Genomic DNA, 24,232 nt, shown 5'->3' on the forward strand with positions numbered 1-24,232 from the left:
GAACATTTTTGCTGTTTACAGTTTATCTCTATCTATAATAATATTCATGATAATAACCAAAAACAGCAAAATTTCCTTAAAATAACCAATTCAGAGGCAGCAACCCAACAATGGGTTGTCTGATTCATCTGAAAATTTCAGGGCAGATAGATCATGACCTGATAAACAATTTTACCCCATGTCAGATTTGCTCTAAATGTTTTGGTTTTTGAGTTATAAGCCCAAAACTGATTTTACCCTTATGTTCTATTTTTAGCCATGGTGGCCATCTTGGTTGGTTGGCCGGGTCGTCCTGCACAATTTTTAAACTAGATACCCCAATGATGATTGTGGCCAAGTTTGGAATAATTTGGCACAGTTGTTTCAGAGGAGAAGATTTTTGTAAAAGAAAACTGAGATTTACGGAAAATGGTTAAAAATTGACTACAAAGGGCAATATCTCCTAAAGGGGTTAACTGACCATTTCGGTCATGTTGACTTATTTGTAAATCTTACTTTGTTGAACATTTTTGCTGTTTACAGTTTATCTCTATCTATAATAATATTCATGATAACCAAAAACAGCAAAATTTACTTAAAACAAGAAGTAATTGTAACAGGATGCTGTTACAAAGTCTCCCAAACAAAGCTCCCATAACTCGCCATTCATATGGTCCCATGTTCATTTGATTTGATTTTTTGTCCCATACAGGAATATATATGGCTTACGAGTAGGGATCTCCACCATTTACAAGTATTCAAACAGGAGGGGGTGGTGGTGACCCCCAGGGAATTTACCTACATTTCATTTCATTTGTTTTATTGTCGCCTACAAGAATGTATATGGTTTAAGGGTGGGGATCTGGACCGTTTACAAGATAATAGCACATTCTCAAATTGACCGGGTGGGGCAACCCCCAGGAACTTCCCTTTAATTTCATTTGATTAGCTTTATTGTCCCATACAAGAATATATATGGTTTAGGGGTGGGGATGTTGACTGTTTACAAGTTTTCAAACAAGAGGGGGTGGGGTGACCCCCTAGGGACTTCCCTCTTATTTCATTTCATTTGTTTTATTGTCCCCTACAAGAATATATATGGTTTAGGGGTGGGGATGTTGACCGTTTACAAGTTTTCAAACAAGAGGGGTAGGGGTTACCCCCTACGGAATTCTCTTTTATTTCCTTTCATTTTTTTTATTGTCCCCTACAAGAATATATATGGTTTAGGGGTGGGGATGTTGACCGTTTACAAGTTTTCAAATAAGAGGGGGTGGGGTTACCCCCTACGGAATTTCCTTTTATTTCATTTCATTTGTTTTATTGTCCCCTACAAGAATATATATGGTTTAGGGGTGGGGATGTTGACCGTTTACAAGTTTTCAAATAAGAGGGGGTGGGGTGACCCCCTAGGAACTTCCCTTTAATTTCATTTCGTTTGTTTTATTGTCCCCTACAAGAATATATATGGTTTAGGGGTGGGGATGTTGACCGTTTACAAGTTTTCAAACAAGAGGGGGTGGGGATGACCCCCTAGGGACTTCCCTTTAATTTCATTTCATTTGTTTTATTGTCCCCTACAAGAATATATGTAGTTTAGGGGTGGGGATCTGGACCATTTACAAGATAATAGCACATTCTCAAATTGACTGGGGTGGGGATGACCCCCTGGGACCTCCCATTAATTTCATTTGATTTGTTTTATTGTCCCATTCAAGAATATATATGGTTTAGGGGTGGGGATCTGGACCGTTTTCAAAATATAAGCATATTCTCAAATTGAAGGGGGTGGGGATGAACTCCCAGGGACTCCCCCTATATTTCATGTGATTTGTTTTATTGTCCTATAATCAATTCTGAAGACTGCATGTATCTATCACTTACAGTTTTCAAGTTATATTCATTTGAAAATTTTAGAAAATAAAATCCCATAGGGTTCTATAGTAAACCCCTTCCTCCTTTCTACCCCCCAAAATACCCCTTAATAGACCCCAATGCACAAACGAAAGATTGATGGCTCACCTAGACATATTAGTCTACCATTTTATGAAATTCTAAGTCAATCTGACAAGCGGTTTTGGAGAAACGCTGCGGACAAGTTCATTTTTTAAAGTGGCGGAAGAAGAGGAAGAAGAAGAAGAAGAACTAGATTTGCCATTGCAAGCAATAGCGGATGGCACCCTTCCCCAATTGCCAGGCGAGCGGCAGCCATTTTGAAAATTCCAAAATCATAGAGTGCATCTACTCATGCCAATTGTCAATTTTGTAAAGTTTCATTAAGTTTGGAGAACTTTGAAATTTTTGAAATTTTTGCTGTTCCCATGGTAACGGCGGCCATTTTGAATCTTCAAAAGTCAAACCCCCGCTGCAATTTTTTCCCTCCATTATCATATATACCATCATATACCATTTAATGTCTCTAGAATACATTTAACATTGATGGTCTAGAATGTTCTGTGAAAATTCAAAGTTTTGCCCTTTTTGCATTGTTTCCATGGTATCTACAGATATTTTGGAAATTCCAACGCCAAATTCCACATCTTTCAATGTTGCTCATCGTAACTGTGAAGTTTCATAAAGTTTGGAGCATTTTGATATTTTTGAAATTTTTGGTTTAGTTTCCATGGCAACAAAGTAGGTCCAATGAGTGCCAAAATCATCCAACACCTGTATATAGTGGGCACCTTCATTGTATTAAAATATGATGATTCTGAGTTTAAGCATATTCAAACAGTTCACCAAAACAAAAAACAGAAATTTTTCACATTTGTTTCGTTTCCATGGCAACGGCAGCCATCTTGATGGTGCCATACCCCACTGCACTATAGAATGTGGTGGTCTACATTATGGTATAGTTCCATCAATATTGTTCAAGCCAATTCCGAGAAATAAAATGGACAAAAAAGTGTGGAAGAATAAAAATAACTAGAATTATGTCACCCTGACGGAGGTCGGGTGACATATTGTTATTGTACGATTCTTTTTTTTATTATTATTATTCCACACTTTTTTGTCCAGACTATTTCTAAAAATAGGATGGACCAATTGTTATGGAACTATACCAAAATGTTAATGACCATGTGCAGAAGTGCAGTCGAGGGTTGGCATATCAAACATGGCTGCCGTTGTCACGGAAACAGAAAGAATGTAAAAATGTAATGGAACATTCTAGAACATTAGTGTTAAAGTAAATCTACGACCATTAAATGTTATATAATGGTATAATATTATGGGGAGCACAATATGAAGCAGCAACATGACTTTGGAATTTTCAAATGTTGCCATGGAAACTGTTCAAAAAAAGCAAAATTTTGAAAATTCTTCAAAAATGTATGAAACGTTACAGAAATGTTAACATATTAATCTAGATGCGGCATTCAACTTTGGAATTTCCAAAATGGCTGCCGTTACCATGGCTGCTGTTTAGTGGCAATTGGTGGACCAGGGTGACATCCGCTATTGCTTGCAATGGCAATTCTAGTTGCTATTGCAAGCAATAGCGGATGTCACCCTTCCCCCCATTGCCACTTAGCGGCAGCCATTTCAAAAACTTTTAACAGTGAATGGACATATTTGCATGGCTATACATTTTTCTGTAAATTTTCAGTACATTTAGATCATTTTTAAAAACATTACATTTTTGCTGTTTCCATGGCAACGGCAGCCATTTTGAAAGTTTCAAATTCAAAAGTCTCATCTATACATGCCAGTTTACAATAATATTAAGTTTCATTAAGTTTGGAGCATTTTGAAAATATTTGAGATTTTTGCAGTTTCCATGGCAACGGTGGCCATTTTGGAAATTCCAACTTCAAAAGTCTCATCCAGACTTGCCAGTCTACAATCGTATAAAGTTTCATCAAATTTGGAGCATTTTGAAATTTTTGAAATTTTTGACATTTGTGATGGTTCCTATGGCAACAGAGACCATTCCCAAAATTTAATGGCATATACCACATTGGTACATGGGAGGGACCATACCATCAAAGTTTCGATCCATTTGACCTACCATATTAAGAAAGTTATTGCCACTTTAAGGTTTTTGGACTGTTTTGCATTGTTTCCATGGTAACGGCAGACATTTTCAAAATTCCAACGCCCAATTCCACATCTTACAATGTTGCTCATCGTTACTGTGAAGTTTTATAAAATTTGGAGCATTTCCATATTTTGGAAATTTTTGGTGTAGCATCCATGGCAACATAGCAGTTCCAATGATTGCCAAAATCATCCCAAAGCAGTATATAGTGGGCACCTACATTGTATTGAAATTTAAAGATTTTAAGGTTAAGCATTCTCAAACAATTCACCTAACTCCAAAATTATATTTTTTCACCATTTTTTCGTTTCCATGGTGATGGCAGCCATTTTTTAGTTCCAAAGTTGCACTGCAACTGGTAAGTCAGGGTTCCTTGTTATAGTGCACTATCATTCAGATTGGTTCCTTTGGCTCTGAGAAAACTGCCGGACAAAATTAGGTGGAAGAAAAATAATAATAATAGAGGAAAAGCAATATGTCACCCGACATTGTCGATCGGGTGACATAACTAGATTTGTAATTGCTAGCAATAACGGATGGCACCCTCGTACCCCCATTGCCAGGCGAGCGACAGCCATTTTGTAAATTCCAAAGTCAAAGAGTGCGTCTACACCTGCAGGTTATCCTTTTTGCAAAATTTCATTTAGTTTGGAGCATTTTGAAATTTTGAACAATTTTGCTGTTTCCATGGTTACGGCGGCCATTTTGGAAATTCCAACTTCAAAATGCAACTCCGCACATGACAGTCACTATTCCTGTAAAGTTTCATCCAGTTTGCAGCACATAATTTTTTTTGGAAATTTTGAACATTTGTGCTGCAACCATGGTTACAGTAGATAATTCCAAAATTCTAAAAGCAGACATCTCATGTCCACATGTCATGTTATATATCAATACAGTTTCATTAACTTTGGTGCACTACTCTCTGAGAAAATGTATATTTTATGCATTTTTCCATAGGGTCAATGCAAAACTTGGCCCTAGTTTCCATGACAACGGCGGCCATTTTGAACTATCAAAATATTGTCTTGACATCTTGGCATACTGGAGAACATTTTCATAAAGTTTCATGTCTCTAGAATAAATTTAACATTGATGTTCTGGAATGTTCTGTGAAAATTCAAAAGTTTTACCTTTTTGCATTGTTTCCATGGTAACAACAGATATTTTAGAAATTCCAAAGCCAAATTCCACATCTTCCAATGTTGCTCATCGTTACTGTGAAGTTTCATTAAGTTTTGAGCATTTTGATATTTTTGAAATTTTTGGTGTAGTTTCCATGGCAACATAGTAGTTCCAATGATTGCCAAAAGCATACCAAAACCAGTATATAGTGGGCACCTACATTGTATTAAAATATAATGATTCTAAGTTTAAGCATAACGTAATAATTCACCAAAACCAAAATCTAGATTTTTTCACAATTGTGCAGTTTCCATGGAAACGGCGGCCATTAAAAAAAATTCCAGAGTCAGATGCACAACTTCACATGGGTGTCCTCATTATGTTATAGTGCCAACATTATTGGATCACTCAATTCTTAGAAACACGATGGACAAAATGTGTGGAAGAATAATAAAAATAAGAAAAAAAAGAAACGTAGAATAACAATACGTCACCCCAACTCCGTTGAGGGTGCCATAACTAGATTTGTAATTGCTAGCAATAACGGATGGCACCCTCGTCCCCCCCATTGCCAGGAATAAGGCAGCCATTTTGAAATTTCCAAAGTCAAAGAGCGTATCTACACATGGAAATTATGATTTTTGTAAAGTTTTATTAAGTTTGGAGCATTTTGAAATTTTTGACATTTTAGTCATTTCCATGGTTACGGCGGCCATTTTGAAATTTCTAACTCCAAAATGCAATTCTGCCCATGCCAGTTATCATTTCTGTAAAGTTTTATCTAGTTTGCAGCATTATGAATTTTTTTGAAATTTTTTATATTTCTACTGTTTCCATGGTTACAGTAGATAATTCCAAAATTCTAAAAGCAGGCATCTCATTGCCATGTCATGTTATATATCAATACAGTTTAATTGATCTCTATGCATTATTCTTAAAGAAAATGCAACTTTTATGTATTTGTCCATAGGCTCAATGTTAAACATTTGCCCTGTTTCCATGACAATGGCGGCCATTTTGGAATTTCTAAATATTGTCTTGACATCTAGGCATACCAAGGAACATTTCCATAAAGTTTCATCCAGCTAGGTCTTATAATGAAAGATTTAGAATTTTGAAATTTTTTCACTTTTTTGCAGTTTCCATGGAAACGGCGGCCATTTAAAAAAATTCCAGAGTCAGATGCACAACTTCACATGGGGGTCCTCATTATGTTATAGTTCCAACATTATTGGATCACTCAATTCTTAGAAACACGATGGACAAAATGTGTGGAAGAATAATAAAAACTAGAATTGCCATTGCAAGCAATAGCGGATGTCACCCTTCCCCCAATTGCCACTAAGCGGCAGCCATTTCAAAATTGTTGAACAGTGAATGCACATATATGCATGGCAATACATCTTTCTGTAAATTTTCAGTACATTGAGAGCATTCTAAAAAATTTCACAATTCTGCTGTTTCCATGGCAACGGCAGCCATTTTGAAAATTTCGAAGTCAAAAGTCTCATCTTTACTTGCCAGTTAACAATAATATCAAGTATCATTAAGTTGAAAGCATTTAGAGAATTTTTTACTTTTTTGCAGTTTCCATGGCAACGGTGGCCATTTTGGAAATTCCAAAGTCAAAAGTCTCATCCAGACTTGCCAGTCAACAATCCTATTAAGTTTGATCAATTTATGAGCATTTTGAAATTTTTGAAATATTTGGTCCTGTATCCATGGTAACAGAAGAGTTCCAATGATTGTCAAAATCATTCAAAAGCTGTATATAGTGGACAACTATATTGTGTAAAAATTTGATGATTTCAAGTTGTAGCATACCAAAATTATTCACCAAACCCTGAGGTTTTTAGAGCATTTTGACACTTATGCACTGTTTCCATGGTAACGGCAGACATTTTGGAAATTCCAACGCCAAATTACGCATCTACCAAAGTTGCTCATCGTTACTATGAAGTTTCAAAAAATTTGGAGCCATTTGAAATTTTTGAAATTTTTGGGGTAGTTTCCATGGCAACATAGTGGTTCCAATGATTGCCAATATCATCCCAAACCAGTATATGGGTGGCACATTCATTGTATTAAAATATGATGATTCTGAGTTTAAGCATCTCTAAATTATTCCAAAAAAACAAAAAGTGGAATTTTTCACAATTGTTCCGTTTCCATGGAGTTTCATTAATTTCAAAGCATTTTGAGAAATTTTGACTTTTTTGCAGTTTCCATGGCAACAGTGGCCATTTTGGAAATTCCAAAGTCAAAAGTCTCATCCAGACTTGCCAGTCAACTATCATATTAAGTTTCATCAATTTTGGAGCATTTTGAAATTTTTGAGATATTTGATCCTGTATCCATGGTAACAGAGTAGTTCCAATGATTGTCAAAATCAATCAAAACCTGTATATAGTGGATAACTATATTGTGTAAAAATTTGATGATTTCAAGTTCAAGCATACCAAAATTATTCACCAAACCCTGAAGTTTTTAGAGCATTTTGACACTTATGCACTGTTTCCATGGTAACGGCAGACATTTTGGAAATTCCAACGCCAAATTCCACATCTACCAAAGTTGCTCATCGTTATGGTAAAGTTTCAAAAAATTTGGAGCATTTTCATATTTTTGAAATTTTTGGTGTAGTTTCCATGGCAACATAGTAGTTCCAATGATTGCCAAAATCATCCCAAACCAGTATATGGGTGGCACATTCATTGTATTAAAATATGATGATTCTGAGTTTAAGCATCTCTAAATTATTCCAAAAAAACAAAAAGTGGAATTTTTCACAATTGTTCCGTTTCCATGGAAACGGCAGCCATTTTTTAAGGTCTTAGACCCTACTGCAACCCGCAATTTTGTGTTCCCTATTATACTTAACTATCATTAAGATTGGTTCCATTGGCTCAGAGAAAAGTGGCGGACAAAATAGTTGGAAGAATAATAATAATAACAAAGAAACAGAGGAAAAGCAATATGTCACCCGACATTGTCGATCGGGTGACATAACTAGAATTGCCATTGCAAGCAATAGCGGATGTCACCCTTCCCCTATTGCCACTAAGCGACAGCCATTTGAAAACAATTTAACAGTGAATGCAGATCAACGCATTGCGATATATCTTTCTGTTAATTTTCAGTACATTTTGAGCATTGTCAAAAGTTTCACATTTCTTCTGTTTCCATGGCAACGGTAGCCATTTTGAAAATTCCAAAGTCAAAAGTCTCATCTATACATGCCAGTTAACAATAATATTAAGTTTCATTAAGTTTGGAGCATTTTGAAAATATTTGACATTTCTGCAGTTTCCATGGCAACGGTGGCCATTTTGGAAATTCCAACTTGAAAAGTCTGATGCAGTCTTGACAGTCAACAATCATATTAAGTTTCATTAATTTTGGAACATTTTGAAATTTTTGAAATATTTGATCCTGTATCCATGGTAACATAGTAGTTCCAATGATTGTCAAAATCATTCAAAACCTGGATATAGTGGACAACTATATTGCATTAAAATTTGATGATTTTAAGTTCAAGCATACCAAAGTTATTCACCAAACCCGGAAGTTTTTGGAGCATTTTGACCTTTTTGCATTGTTTCCATGGAAACGGCAGACATTTTGGAAATTCCAACGCCAAATTCCACATCCCCCAAAGTTGCTCATCGTTATGTTAAAGTTTCAAAAAATTTGGAGCATTTTCATAATTTTGAAATTTTTGGTGTAGTTTCCATGGCAACATAGTAGTTCCAATGATTGCCAAAATCATCCAAAACCAGTATATGGGTGGCACCTTCATTGTATCAAAATATAATGATTCTGAGTTTAAGCATCTCCAAATTATTCACAAAAACCAAAAAGTGGAATTTTTCACAATTGTTCCGTTTCCATGGAAACGGCAGCCATTTTTTATGGTCTTAGACCCTACTGCAACCCGCAATTTTGTGTTCCCTATTATACTTAACTATCATTAAGATTGGTTCCATTGGCTCCGAGAAAAGTGGCGGACAAAATAGTTGGAAGAATAATAATAACTAGAATTGCCATTGCAAGCAATAGCGGATGTCACCCTTCCCCCAATTGCCACTAAGCGGCAGCCATTTCAAAATTGTTTAACAGTGAATGCAAATATATGCATGGCAATACATTTTTCTGTAAATTTTCAGTACATTCAAAGCATTTTTAAAAATTCACATTTCTGCTGTTTCCATGGCAACGGCAGCCATTTTGAAAATTTCAAAGTCAAAAGTCTCATCTTTACTTGTCAGGTAACAATAATATCAAGTTTCATTAAGTTCAAAGCATTTTGAGAATTTTTGACATTTTTCCAGTTTCCATGGCAACGGTAGCCATTTTGGAAATTCCAACTTCAAAAGTCTCATGCAGACTTGACAGTCTACAATCGTATGAAGTTTCATCAATTTTGAAGCATTTTGAAATTTTAGAAATTTTTGACATTTGTGATGGTTCCTATGGCAACAGAGACCATTCCCAAAATTAAATGGCATATACCACATTGGTACATGGGAGGGACCATACCATCAAAGCTTCCATCAATTTGACCTACCATTTTAAGAAAGTAAATGCCACTTTTAGGTTTTTAGACCATTTTGACCTGTTTTGCATTGTTTCCATGGTAACGGCAGACATTTTCGAAATTCCAACGCCAAATTCCACCTCTACCAATGTTGCTCATCGTTACTGTGAAGTTTTATAAAATTTGGAGCATTTCCATATTTTGGAAAATTTTGGTGTAGTATCCATGGCAACATAGCAGTTCCAATGATTGCCAAAATCATCCCAAAGCAGTATATAGTGGGCACCTACATTGTATTGAAATCTAAAGATTTTAAGGATAAGCATTCTCAAACAATTCACCATACTCCAAAATTATATTTTTTCACCATTTTCCCGTTTCCATGGTGATGGCAGCCATTTTTTAGTTCCAAAGTTGCACTGCAACTGGAAAGTCATGGTTCCTTGTTATAGTGCACCATCATTCAGATTGATTCCTTTGGCTCTGAGAAAACTGCCGGACAAAATTAGGTGGAAGAATAATAATAATAATAATAATAATAATAGTGAAAAAGAAACAGAGGAATAGCAATATGTCACCCGACATTGTCGATCGGGTGACATAATAACTAGATTTGTAATTGCTAGCAATAACGGATGGCACCCTCGTCCCCCCATTGCCAGGCGAGCGGCAGCCATTTTTGGAAATTCCAAAGTGAAAGAAGGCATCTACCCTTGCAAGTTATCATTTTTGCAAAATTTCATTAAGTTTGAAGCATTTTGAAATTTTGGACAATTTTGCTGTTTCCATGGTTACGGCGGCCATTTTTGAAATTCCAACTTCAAAATGCAACTCCGCACATGTCAGTCACTATTCCTGTAAAGTTTCATCCAGTTTGCAGCACTTAATTTTTTTTGGAAATTTTGAACATTTGTGCTGCAACCATGGTTACAGTAGATAATTCCAAAATTCTAAAAGCGTACATCTCATTGCCACATGTCATGTTATATATCAATATAGTTTCATTGACTTTGGTGCACTATTCTCTGAGAACATGCTGATTTTATGCATTTTTCCATAGGGTCAATGCAAAACTTGGCCCCAGTTTCCATGACAACGGCGGCCATTTTGAACTATCCATATATTGTCTTGACATCTTGGCATACTGGAGAACATTTTCATAAAGTTTCATCCAGTTGGATCTTATAACTAAAGAGTTAGAATTTTTGATATTTTAGCTGTTTCCATGGTGACGGCAGCCATTTTGAAAATTCCAAAGTCAAACTGCAAATCAGCCCATGCCAGTTACCATTCCTGAGGAGTTTCTGCCAGTTTGGAACACTTTGATATTTTTCGCATTTGTGCTGTTTCCATGGAAACGGCGGCCATTTTTTACCATTCCATAGCAAGGTGCACAACTTCACATGGGGGTCCTCATTATAGAAGAGTTCCCTCAACATTGGTCCATTGGATTCCAAGAACTCGCGCGGACAAAATTTGTGCAAGAAAAATAATAAGAAACTAGAATTGCCATTGCAAGCAATAGCGGATGTCACCCTTCCCCCCATTGCCACTAAGCGGCACCCATTTTAAAACAACTTAACAGTGAATGCAGATCTATGAATTGCGATATATCTTTCTGTAAATTTTCAATACAATAACAGCATTATCAAAAGTTTCACATTTCTGCTGTTTCCATGGCAACGGCAGCCATTTTGAAAATTCTGAGGTCAAAAGTCTCATCTATACATGCCAGTAAACAATAATATTAAGTTTCATGAAGTTTGGAGCATTTTGAAAATATTTGACATTTCTGCAATTTCCATGGCAACGGTAGCCATTTTGGAAATTCCAACTTTAAAAGTCTCATGCAGACTAGACAGTCAACAAATATATTAAGTTTCATCAAGTTTGAAGCATTTTGAAGTTTTTGAAATTTTTGACATTTTGGCTGGTTTCTATGGTAACACAGACCATTCCAAATTTTTAATGGCAGATACTCCATTGGTACATGGAAGGGAACATACCATCAGAGTTTCAATGAATTTGACCTACCATTTTAAGGAAGTAAATGCCACTTTTAAGGTTTTTTAAAGCGTTTTGACCATTTTTGCCTTGTTTCCATGGTAACACAAGACATTTTCAAAATTCCAACGCCAAATTGCACATCTACCAATGTTGCTCATCGTTCTTGTGAAGTTTCATTAAATTTGGAGCATTTTGATATTTTGGAAATTTTTGGTGTAGTATCCATGGCAACATAGTAGTTCCAATGAATGCCAAAAATCATCCAAAACAAGTATATAGTGGGCACCTACATTGTATCAAAATATAATGATTCTAAGTCTAAGCATCTCCAAATAATTCCCTAAAACCAAAAAGTGGAATTTTTCACAATTTTTCCGTTTCCATGGTAACGGCAGCCATTTTTAATGGTCCTATGACCTACTGCAACCCGAAATTTTGTGTTCCTCATTATAGTTGACTATCACTAAGATTGGTTCCATTGCCTTCAAAAAATCTGCCGGACAAAAATCATTGGAAGAATAAGAATAATAACTAGAATTGCCATTGCAAGCAATAGCGGATGTCACCCTTCCCCCAATTGCCACTAAGCGGCAGCCATTTCAAAATTGTTGAACAGTGAATGCACATATATGCATGGCAATACATCTTTCTGTAAATTTTCAGTACATTGAGAGCATTCTAAAAAATTTCACAATTCTGCTGTTTCCATGGCAACGGCAGCCATTTTGAAAATTTCGAAGTCAAAAGTCTCATCTTTACTTGCCAGTTAACAATAATATCAAGTATCATTAAGTTGAAAGCATTTAGAGAATTTTTTACTTTTTTGCAGTTTCCATGGCAACGGTGGCCATTTTGGAAATTCCAAAGTCAAAAGTCTCATCCAGACTTGCCAGTCAACAATCCTATTAAGTTTGATCAATTTATGAGCATTTTGAAATTTTTGAAATATTTGGTCCTGTATCCATGGTAACAGAAGAGTTCCAATGATTGTCAAAATCATTCAAAAGCTGTATATAGTGGACAACTATATTGTGTAAAAATTTGATGATTTCAAGTTGTAGCATACCAAAATTATTCACCAAACCCTGAGGTTTTTAGAGCATTTTGACACTTATGCACTGTTTCCATGGTAACGGCAGACATTTTGGAAATTCCAACGCCAAATTACGCATCTACCAAAGTTGCTCATCGTTACTATGAAGTTTCAAAAAATTTGGAGCCATTTGAAATTTTTGAAATTTTTGGGGTAGTTTCCATGGCAACATAGTGGTTCCAATGATTGCCAATATCATCCCAAACCAGTATATGGGTGGCACATTCATTGTATTAAAATATGATGATTCTGAGTTTAAGCATCTCTAAATTATTCCAAAAAAACAAAAAGTGGAATTTTTCACAATTGTTCCGTTTCCATGGAGTTTCATTAATTTCAAAGCATTTTGAGAAATTTTGACTTTTTTGCAGTTTCCATGGCAACAGTGGCCATTTTGGAAATTCCAAAGTCAAAAGTCTCATCCAGACTTGCCAGTCAACTATCATATTAAGTTTCATCAATTTTGGAGCATTTTGAAATTTTTGAGATATTTGATCCTGTATCCATGGTAACAGAGTAGTTCCAATGATTGTCAAAATCAATCAAAACCTGTATATAGTGGATAACTATATTGTGTAAAAATTTGATGATTTCAAGTTCAAGCATACCAAAATTATTCACCAAACCCTGAAGTTTTTAGAGCATTTTGACACTTATGCACTGTTTCCATGGTAACGGCAGACATTTTGGAAATTCCAACGCCAAATTCCACATCTACCAAAGTTGCTCATCGTTATGGTAAAGTTTCAAAAAATTTGGAGCATTTTCATATTTTTGAAATTTTTGGTGTAGTTTCCATGGCAACATAGTAGTTCCAATGATTGCCAAAATCATCCCAAACCAGTATATGGGTGGCACATTCATTGTATTAAAATATGATGATTCTGAGTTTAAGCATCTCTAAATTATTCCAAAAAAACAAAAAGTGGAATTTTTCACAATTGTTCCGTTTCCATGGAAACGGCAGCCATTTTTTAAGGTCTTAGACCCTACTGCAACCCGCAATTTTGTGTTCCCTATTATACTTAACTATCATTAAGATTGGTTCCATTGGCTCAGAGAAAAGTGGCGGACAAAATAGTTGGAAGAATAATAATAATAACAAAGAAACAGAGGAAAAGCAATATGTCACCCGACATTGTCGATCGGGTGACATAATAACAAAGAAACGGAGGAAAAGCAATATGTCACCCGACATTGTCGATCGGGTGACATAACTAGATTTGTAATTGCTAGCAATAACGGGTGGCACCCTTCCCCCATTGCCAAGTGAGCGGCAGCCAGTTTGAAAATTCCAAAGTCAAATAGTGCATCTACAGTTGTCTAGTAACATTTTTGCAAAGTTTCATTAAGTTTGAAGCATTTTGAAATTTTAGATATTTTTGCTGTTTCCATGGTAACGGCGGCCATTTTGAAAATTCCAAACTCAAAAGTCAAGTCTTCATAAGCTAGGCAACATTTGTTATAAGTTTCATTAAATTTAAAGCATTTTGAAGTTTTTCATATTTTTGCTGTTTCCATGGTAACGGCGGCCATTTTTAATATTCCAAAGTCAAACCCCCGCTGCAATTTTTTCCCTCCGTAATCATATACCATTTAATGTCTCTAGAATAAATTTAACATTGATGTTCTGGAATGTTCTGTGAAAATTCAAAGTTTTGACCTTTTTGCATTGTTTCCAAGGTAACAACAGATATTTTGAAAATTCCAACGCCAAATTCCACATCTTCCAATGTTGCTCATCGTTACTGTGAAGTTTCATTAAGTTTTGAGCATTTTGATATTTTTGAAATTTTTGGTGTAGTTTCCATGGCAACATAGTAGTTCCAATGAGTGTCAAAATCATCCAACACCTGTATATAGTGGGCACCTACATTGTATTAAAATATAATGTTTCTGAGTTAAAGCATATCCAAACAGTTCACCAAAACAAAAAACAGGATTTTTTTCACATTTGTTCTGTTTCCATGGAAACGGTAGCCATCTTGAACCATTCCATGCTTACTGCAACTCTGCACATGGGGGTCCTTACTATAGAAGAGTTCCATCAACATTGGTCCATTGGATTTCGAGAAATCACCTGGACAAAATTTGTTGCAAGAAAAATAATAATAAGAAAAAAAAGAAACGTAGAATAACAATACGTCACCCCAACTCCGTTGAGGGTGCCATAACTAGATTTGTAATTGCTAGCAATAACGGATGGCACCCTTCCCCTCATTGCCAGGTGAGCGGCAGCCATTTTGAAAATTCCAAAGTCGAAGAATGCATTTACAGATGTCTAGTAACATTTTTGCAAAGTTTCATTAAGTTTGAAGCATTTTGAAATTTTTGATATTTTTGCTGTTTCCATGGTTACGGCGGCCATTTTGAAAATTCCAACTTCAAAATGCAACTCCGCACATGTCAGTCACTATTCCTGTTAAGTTTCATCCAGTTTGCAGCACTTTATTTTTTTTGGAAATTTTGAACATTTGTGCTGCAACCATGGTTACAGTAGATAATTCCAAAATTCTAAAAGCGTACATCTCATTGCCACATGTCATGTTATATATCAATACAGTTTCATTTACTTTGGTGGAATACTCTCTGAAAAAATGCTGATTTTATGCATTTTTCCATAGGGTCAATGCAAAACTTGGCCCCAGTTTCCATGACAACGGCGGCCATTTTAAACTATCCAAATATTGTCTTGACATCTTGGCATACTGGAGAACATTTTCATAAAGTTTCATCCAGTTGGATCTTATAACGAAAGAGTAAGAATTTTTGATATTTTAGCTGTTTCCATGGTAACGGCAGCCATTTTGAAAATTCCAAAGTCAAACTGGAAATCAGCACATGCCAGTCACCATTCCTGTGGAGTTTCTTCCAGTTTGGAACACTTTGATTTTTTTCGCATTTATGCTGTTTCCATGGAAACGGCGGCCATCTTTTACCATTCCATACCAAGGTGCACAACTTTACATGGGGGTCCTCCTTATAGTAAAGTTCCATCAACATTGGTCCATTGGATTCCGAGAAACACGACGGACAAAATGTGTGGAAGAAGAAAAAGAAAAATAAGAAAAAAAAGAAACGTAGAATAACAATATGTCACCCCAACTCCGTTGAGGGTGCCATAAAAAGAAACGTAGAATAACAATACGTCACCCCAACTCCGTTGAGGGTGCCATAAAAAGAAAAAAAAAAGAAACGAACAATAACAAGATGTCACCCCAACTCCGTTGAGGGTGCCATAATAAGAAAAAAAAGAAACGTAGAATAACAATACGTCACCCCAACTCCGTTGAGGGTGCCATAATAAGAAAAAAAAGAAACGTAGAATAACAATACGTCACCCCAACTCCGTTGAGGGTGCCATAACAAGCAATAGCGGATGGCACCCTTTCCCCATTGCCAGGCCAGCGGCAGCCATTTAGAAAAATTTTACTGTTTCCATGGCAACGGCGTCCATTTTGAAAATTCGAAACTCAAAAGTTAAGTTTACATTATCTGGGCAAAATTTGTTATAAGTTTCATTAAATTTAAAGCATTTTGAAGTTTTTCACAATTTTGCTGTTCCCATGGTAACGGCGGCCATTTTGAATATTCCAAAGTCAACCCCCGCTGCAATTTTTTCCCTCCATAATCATATATACCATTTAATGTCACTAGAGTAAATTTAACATTGATGTTCTGGAATGTTCTGTGAAAATTCAAAGTTTTGACCTTTTTGCATTGTTTCCGTGGTAACTACAGATATTTTGGAAATTCCAACGCCAAATGCCACATCTTCCAATGTTGCTCATCGTTACTGTGAAGTTTCATGAAGTTTGGAGCATTTTGATATTTTTGAAATTTTTGGTATAGTTTCCATGGCAACACAGTAGGTCCAATGAGTGCCAAAATCATCCAACACCTGTATATAGTGGGCACCTACATTGTATCGAAATATGATGATTCTGAGTGTAAGCATATTCAAACAGTTCACCAAAACAAAAAACAGAAATTTTTCACATTTGTTTCGTTTCCATGGCAACGGCAGCCATCTTGATGGTGCCATACCCCACTGCACTATAGAATGTGGTGGTCTACATTATGGTATAGTTCCATCAATATTGTTCAAGCCAATTCTGAGAAATAGTATGGACAAAAATGTGTGGAAGAATAAATATAATAATAAGAAAAAAAGAAACGAACAATAACAATATGTCACCCCAACTCCGTTGAGGGTGCCATAACTAGATTTGTAATTGCTAGCAATAACGGATGGCACCCTCGTCCCCCTATTGCCAGGCGAGCGGCAGCCATTTTGAAAATTTGAAAGTCAAAGAGTGCATCTACACATGCAAGTCATCATTTTTACAAAATTTCATTAACTTTGGAGCATTTTGAAAATTTGGATATTTTTGCTGTTTCCATGGTTACAGCGGCCATTTTGGAAATTCCAACTTCAAAATGGAACTCCGCACATGTCAGTCACTATTCCTGTAAAGTTTCATCCAGTTTGCAGCACTTAATTTTTTTTGGAAATTTTGAACATTTGTGCTGCAACCATGGTTACAGTAGATAATTCCAAAATTCTAAAAGCGTACGTCTAATTGCCACATGTCATGTTATATATCAATACAGTTTCATTTACTTTGGTGCACTACTCTCTGAGAAAATGCTGATTTTATGCATTTTTCCATAGGGTCAATGCAAAACTGGGCCCCAGTTTCCATGACAACGGCGGCCATTTTGAACTATCCAAATATTGTCTTGACATCTTGGCATACTGGAGAACATTTTCATAAAGTTTCATCCAGCTGGATCTTATAACGAAAGAGTTAGAATTTTTGATATTTTAGCTGTTTCCATGGTAACGGCAGCCATTTTGAAAATTCCAAAGTCAAACTGGAAATCAGGAGATGCCAGTTAACATTCCTGTGGAGTTTCTTCCAGTTTGGAACACTTTGATTTTTTTCGCATTTGTGATGTTTCCATGGAAACGGCGGCCATCTTTTACCATTCCATAGCAAGGTGCACAACTTCAAATGGGGTTCCTCATTATAGTTGAGTTCCATAAACATTGGTCCGTTCAATTCCGAGAACTCGCGCGGACAAAATGTGTGGAAGAAAAATAAAAATAATAAGAAAAAAAAGAAACGTAGAATAACAATATGTCACCCCAACATCCGTTGAGGGTGCCATAAAAAAAGAAACGTAGAATAACAGTATGTCACCCCAACTCCGTTGAGGGTGCCATAACAAAGAAACAGAGGAAAAGCAATATGTCACCCGACATTGTCGATCGGGTGACATAATAAGAAAAAAAAGAAACGTAGAATAACAATACGTCACCCCAACTCCGTTGAGGGTGCCATAATAATAAAAATAATAAGAACTGAGCAAAAACAATAAGTCTCCAAACTTTGTTTGGGAGACTTAATAACCAATTCAGAGACAGCAACCCAACAATGGGTTGTCCGATTCATCTGAAAATTTCAGGGCAGATAGATCTTGATCTGATAAACCATTTTACCTCATGTCAGATTTGCTCTAAATGCTTTGTTTTTGAGTTATAAGCCCAAAACTGATTTTACCCCTATGTTCTATTTTTAGCCATGGTGGCCATCTTGGTTGGTTGGTCAGGTCACCAGACACAATTTTTAAACTAGATACCCCAATGATGATTGTGGCCAAGTTTGGTTCAATTTGGCCCAGTAGTTTCAGAGGAGAAGATTTTTGTAAAAGATAACTAAGATTTATGAAAAATGGTTAAAAATTTACTATAAAGGGCAATAACTCCTAAAGGGGTCAACTGACCATTTCGGTCATGTTGACTTATTTGTAAATCTTACTTTGCTGAACATTTTTGCTGTTTACAGTTTATCTCTATCTATAATAATATTCATGATAATAACCAAAAACAGCAAAATTTCCTTAAAATAACCAATTCAGAGGCAGCAACCCAACAATGGGTTGTCTGATTCATCTGAAAATTTCAGGGCAGATAGATCATGACCTGATAAACAATTTTACCCCATGTCAGATTTGCTCTAAATGTTTTGGTTTTTGAGTTATAAGCCCAAAACTGATTTTACCCCTATGTTCTATTTTTAGCCATGGTGGCCATTCTTGGTTGGTTGGCCAGGTCACCAGACACAATTTTTAAACTAGATACCCCAATGATGATTGAGTTTCAATTACCAACCTTACACTGCTTTTAAATTATGTTTTGTACTTAAGTAATTGTCCATTAACCTGGAAACCCTTTTCCCCCCTTTTTTCACCTTATTCCTTAACGGTTTGAAACATAACTCCCAAAGACAATTCTTACCATCCCTTTGTGGTATTCCAATATCCAAAATCTAAATACAAGGTTAGATTCAGCATATCAAAGAACCCCAAGAATTCAATTTTTTATGAAATCAAATAAAGTTCAATTTTTGACCCTTTAGACCTCACCAATTTGATAACCCGTAAACCTGGCCCAAATATCATAAATATATAAATACATGGTTAGATTCAGCATATTGAAGAACCCCATATATTCAATTTTTGTTGAAATCAAACATCGTTTAATTTTGGACCCCAATTTTATCCAACTTGAAAACTGGGCCAATAATCAAAAAAACTAAGTACAAATTTAGATTTAGCATATCAAAGAACCCCAAGAATTCAATTTTTGTTAAAATCAAACTAAGTTTAATTTTGGACCCTTTGGACCTTAATGTAGACCAATTTGAAAACGGGACCAAAAATTAAGAATCTAACTACACGGTTAGATTCAGCATATCAAAGAACCCCCATAGTTCAATTTTTGATAAAATCAAACAAAGTTTAATTTTGGACCCTTTTGGCCCCTAATTCCTAAACTGTTGGAACCAAAACTCCCAAAATAAATCCCAACCGTTCTTTTGTGTTCATAAACCTTGTGTTAAAATTTCATAGATTTCCATTTACTTATACTACAGTTATTGTGCGAAAACCAAGAAAAATGCTTATTGGATCCTTTTTTGGCCCCTAATTCTTAAACTGTTGGGACCAAAACTTCCAAAATCAATCCAAGTCTTCCTTTTGTTGTCATAAACCTTGTATTTAAAATTCATAGATTTCTATTAACTTATACATGTACTAAAGTTATAGTGCGAAAACCAAAATTGAAATGTCTTCAGACGACGACGCCAAAGTCATACGACGCAAAAATTTTGCGGCCGTATAAAAATAGATATATATACATTTACATATATGTATAGTACACAATAAGTTGGATCAATTAAACATATAATAACTAGCCAAAAAGAGAGCAGAAGTTCAAATAATCATCATGACTGCATAATGATAAAAGGAGTAATCTCATCTAAAACTATTGAAATATATATTTTTACTGATAGTTTAAAACATTAAGCAAATTTAAAACTGCAAGAGATATTATTCATTTAGTTTTTAAAAAAACTAATTTTATAAGAGACAACAATTTTAACTCATTACAAAATTATATACAGAGTTCAGTTATAACAGATTTGGATACTAAGAGCCATAAGATGGTGTGTAGGATATAAATAATTAAACAATCTAACTTTAGAGCATGCATAAACACCACAACTAATTTACAATAACTCAACATGCTGGACACTTAAACATCTTAAGTGTCAAAACAATAAATAACCCTTGAAAAATTCTAAATAAGGAGAATAAATGCTGGAAACTTGCAGATCTCAGATATCTCTGCAGGAAAAAAGTTAGGCTTGTTTTAAAAAGCTAAGAGCTTTTAAGAGCCTGTGTCACTCTGGTGTTTGTTTCGCACTTCCCTGAAATATTTCCAAACATAAATAAATAAGTCTGTAAATATTTTTACGTTACCTGTTTAATGAAGGTACTGATGACTGCCAAGACCCCCTTGACCTGCCGACTATTGGCATCATCTGTGGTACAGTCAGTCATTACTATACATACTCTCAACCGTCTTCATAGTAGTTTTCTTTCATCTGCAAAACAAAGAGTCAGTACATGCTTGAAAATTTTAACGTTATATTATGAAATTAAATTTAAATGTCTATTTTTAACCAATCAGGTCATACAAATCAAATATGTCCTACAATAAGGGACGACATCAAAAAATCAATGAAGGAAAAAAACTGAATTCAAAAAGTTTGGAAGGGGTGGGGGGCAAAATTGCTGCAAGTTTTGTTTAATTGACATCAATTTTATATATATATCCTTGTTGGTCAATTAATTTTTCCCATATTAAGTTAAGAGGGGGGAGAGGGTAGAGGGTGTAGGGGTCACTGAAAAAACTATGAGAATTAAGTTGTCTATCCTACATTGAACATTTTATGCCGTCTCTATTAAAACAGGTTTGACCCACTGAACAAAATAAACAATCCAAACAATGAATTTGTAAGTTGTGAAGCCTTAATCAAATGTTCATGCAGACATGGTACATGCAAATTAACTCAGTATTAGACAGTAATGTTGGTTTGTTTTGACTATTGTTCAATGTCAAGCATTTTTGTTTTATATTTTGATTTAGTTTCAATCTAGGTTTGGAAAAATATTTCATGGCACTTCTGTCAGTTAACAAATCAAATTGATGTTCAACATTTATATTTCTGTTGTCAATTTGACAAACTATTCATGCTGCTTCTTTCTAATTTCATTTTAAAGGTTGTTATCAAATACTTTGACCTTCAGGATTAATACATTTTTTGAAATTGCTGTTTTTCAATAGTAAATGAAATAAGGTTTAAAATTTTAAACAGTCATTTTGATCATAACAACATATTAAATGTCTGAAACTAAAAATATGAAGTCTTGTTAGAATTTTTAGTTATTTTTTTTCAGATTTTTTCTAGTTGTCAATTAAGGACTGTTTTTACAGTTACTTTTTAGATCATTCAATATGTTGCTGTTTCGTACCTGTAGGTAAATGAAAGCTATTTGACAATCATAAACGTAACAGTACATTAATTGTATGAATAGTACTGAATTTACCATAGTCATGACATTAGATAAGTCTGAAAATTGAGTGAATTACTGAAAACTCCATGATGATTTATTGATCAGTCATTTCAGGGGTCAGAACACCAATTCCCCTACTCCAATTTAGAACTAATGTAAAAGTACCCATAACTTACAAAAAGTGTTTTTATGTCATTATTTACATAAACTAATCAAAACATTTTTTTACATTAAACTTTTGGTGACAGAAAAATATATTTAGACCATTTGAGCTACAATTTACTTGTCCATGAGTTTGCATTCAAAATTGGGGATTCATGCTTTCCAAAGTTTATTACTTGATTTATACATGTATTACTTGACTGGGTGGAGTTTAAACCATTTGCTTATCATAGACAAGTCCATCTACAAACAGGTATTTTAGGATAAACTCATCATTGAAGTGTCCAGTTATGGTCTTTGATCACGTTAAAATATGTACAGTAAACACTATTATATATGTAACTAGAGGCTCTAAAGAGCCTGTGTCGCTCACCTTGGTCTATGTGCATATTAAACAAAGGACACAAATGGATTCATGACAAAATTGTATTTTGGTGATGGTGATGTGTTTGAAGTTCTTACTTTACTGAACGATTTTGCTTCTTACAATTATATCTATCATGAACTTTGCCCATTAGTAACAGAGAACTATATTTGGTAAAAATTTACATAAATTTACCAAATTAATGAAAATTGTTAAAAATTGACTATAAAGGGCAATAACTCCTTAAGGGGTCAATTGACCATTTAGGTCATGTTGACTTATTTGTAGATCTTACTTTGCTGAACATTATTGCTGTTTACAGTTTATCTCTAACTATAATAATATTCAAGATAATAACCAAAAACAGCAAAATTTCTTCAAAATTACCAATTCAGGGGCAGCAACCCAACAACCGATTGACCGATTCATCTGAAAATTTCAGGGCAGATAGTTCTTGACCTGATAAACATTTTTATCCCCTGTCAGATTTCCTCAAAATGCTTTGGTTTTTGAGTTATAAGCCAAAAACTGCATTTTACCCCTATGTTCTATTTTTAGCCGTGGCGGCCATCTTGGTTGGTTGACCGGGTCACGCCACACATTTTTTAAACTAGATACCCCAATGATGATTGTGGCCGAGTTTGGTTTGATTTGGCCCAGTAGTTTCAGAGGAGAAGATTTTTGTAAAAGTTAACGACGACGGACGACGACGACGGACGACGACGGACGACGGACGACGACGGACGACGGACGACGACGGACGACGGACGACGGACGCCAAGTGATGAGAAAAGCTCACTTGGCCCTTCGGGCCAGGTGAGCTAATAATACATGTATTTGCAAAATAAACAATACACATCCGTTGATTTTCGTATAAAGCAAAGTTTAAAGACATGTAAAATTTGTCCAATTTTGGAATTTATTCAATAAAGACTATACCTGGATATAAATTCATTGAAAATATTAAACAATTATAAAAAACATGGTGCCAGTTTTAACGGAAATTCAAACTGAATAAATTACTTCGCCGAGCACAGCTGGATACGACTGCAGAGGTCAAACCCTGAACAGTTGGGGCAAAAATGGACACAATATTCGCGCTTGAAACAGGTCTGAATTTGGATTGTAATTAAATATTTGACACATATAAGATTTCTGTCAGATACAGAATAAGTATAGTAAAGAACTTAGAATTGGTTATATAATTTGAATTTCTATTCAATTTTTTTGCTCTAGTGCAATACACCATGCTGTTGCAAATTGACCCCCCCCCCTCCCCAGCTGGTCAAATCTCTATTCTAATTTCCAATGAAGTTTGCAACCATAATTATCCATGTAATAATTTAAAAGCAGTGTAAGGGAAGTAATCAAAATTTTACTTAAGAAATAATTGATGCCAGCTATACTTTATTGTAGTTTTAACATGGGTTGGCTTTATATTTGTGATTATTTTTTCCCAAGCGAAAATGAGGGCTAAAATAACACGAATATAATGCCTACCCATGTTTAAACTACAATGTACATCAGTTAAGAGTTTGGAAGGGTTTCAAGTTAATGAAATATATTAAATGCATGCTAATTTGATAAAATTCATCATTCTGCAGTAGTCAATATACACATGTGCAAAACAAATTATTGGATTTAGAGCATGGATTTATTCATAAAGCGAAAGAAACACGTCATTTTAGAATTAATTAACCAGGACACCCTTCTTTTTCCTTCTTTTTTGCCCCTAATTCAAAAACAGTTTGAGCCATAAACCCCCCCCCCCCCCCCCCCCCCCCGTAAGCCAATCATAACTATCCCTTTCTGGTATGGAACCTGATGGTCTAATTTCAGAGAGATCCATACACCGTTCCATAAGGTATTGTCTGGAAACTAGAAAAATACTTATTTGGCCCCATTTTCCAAAACTGTTAAGACAACAACCCCAAATCTTCCTTTTGTGGTTATAAACCTTGTGTTCAAATTTCATAGCTTTCTATTTACTTATACTAA

The 24,232-nt window shown here is 35.2% G+C and overlaps 1 protein-coding gene across 1 annotated transcript in view; it reads right to left on the reverse strand.

Moving 5' to 3' along the window:
* LOC139487778 (probable helicase with zinc finger domain) overlaps nucleotides 1-24,232 on the reverse strand; it is a 67,300-nt gene that overhangs the window by 38,613 nt on the left and 4,455 nt on the right. The window contains exon 2 of the mRNA XM_071272856.1: nucleotides 20,611-20,735. Coding sequence (XP_071128957.1) covers nucleotides 20,611-20,691 — 81 coding nt within the window. The 5' untranslated portion in view covers nucleotides 20,692-20,735. The remainder of the gene's footprint in view (nucleotides 1-20,610; nucleotides 20,736-24,232) is intronic.

This window comes from Mytilus edulis, chromosome 9 (assembly GCF_963676685.1).
Source record: "Mytilus edulis chromosome 9, xbMytEdul2.2, whole genome shotgun sequence".
NCBI lineage: Eukaryota > Metazoa > Mollusca > Bivalvia > Mytilida > Mytilidae > Mytilus > Mytilus edulis.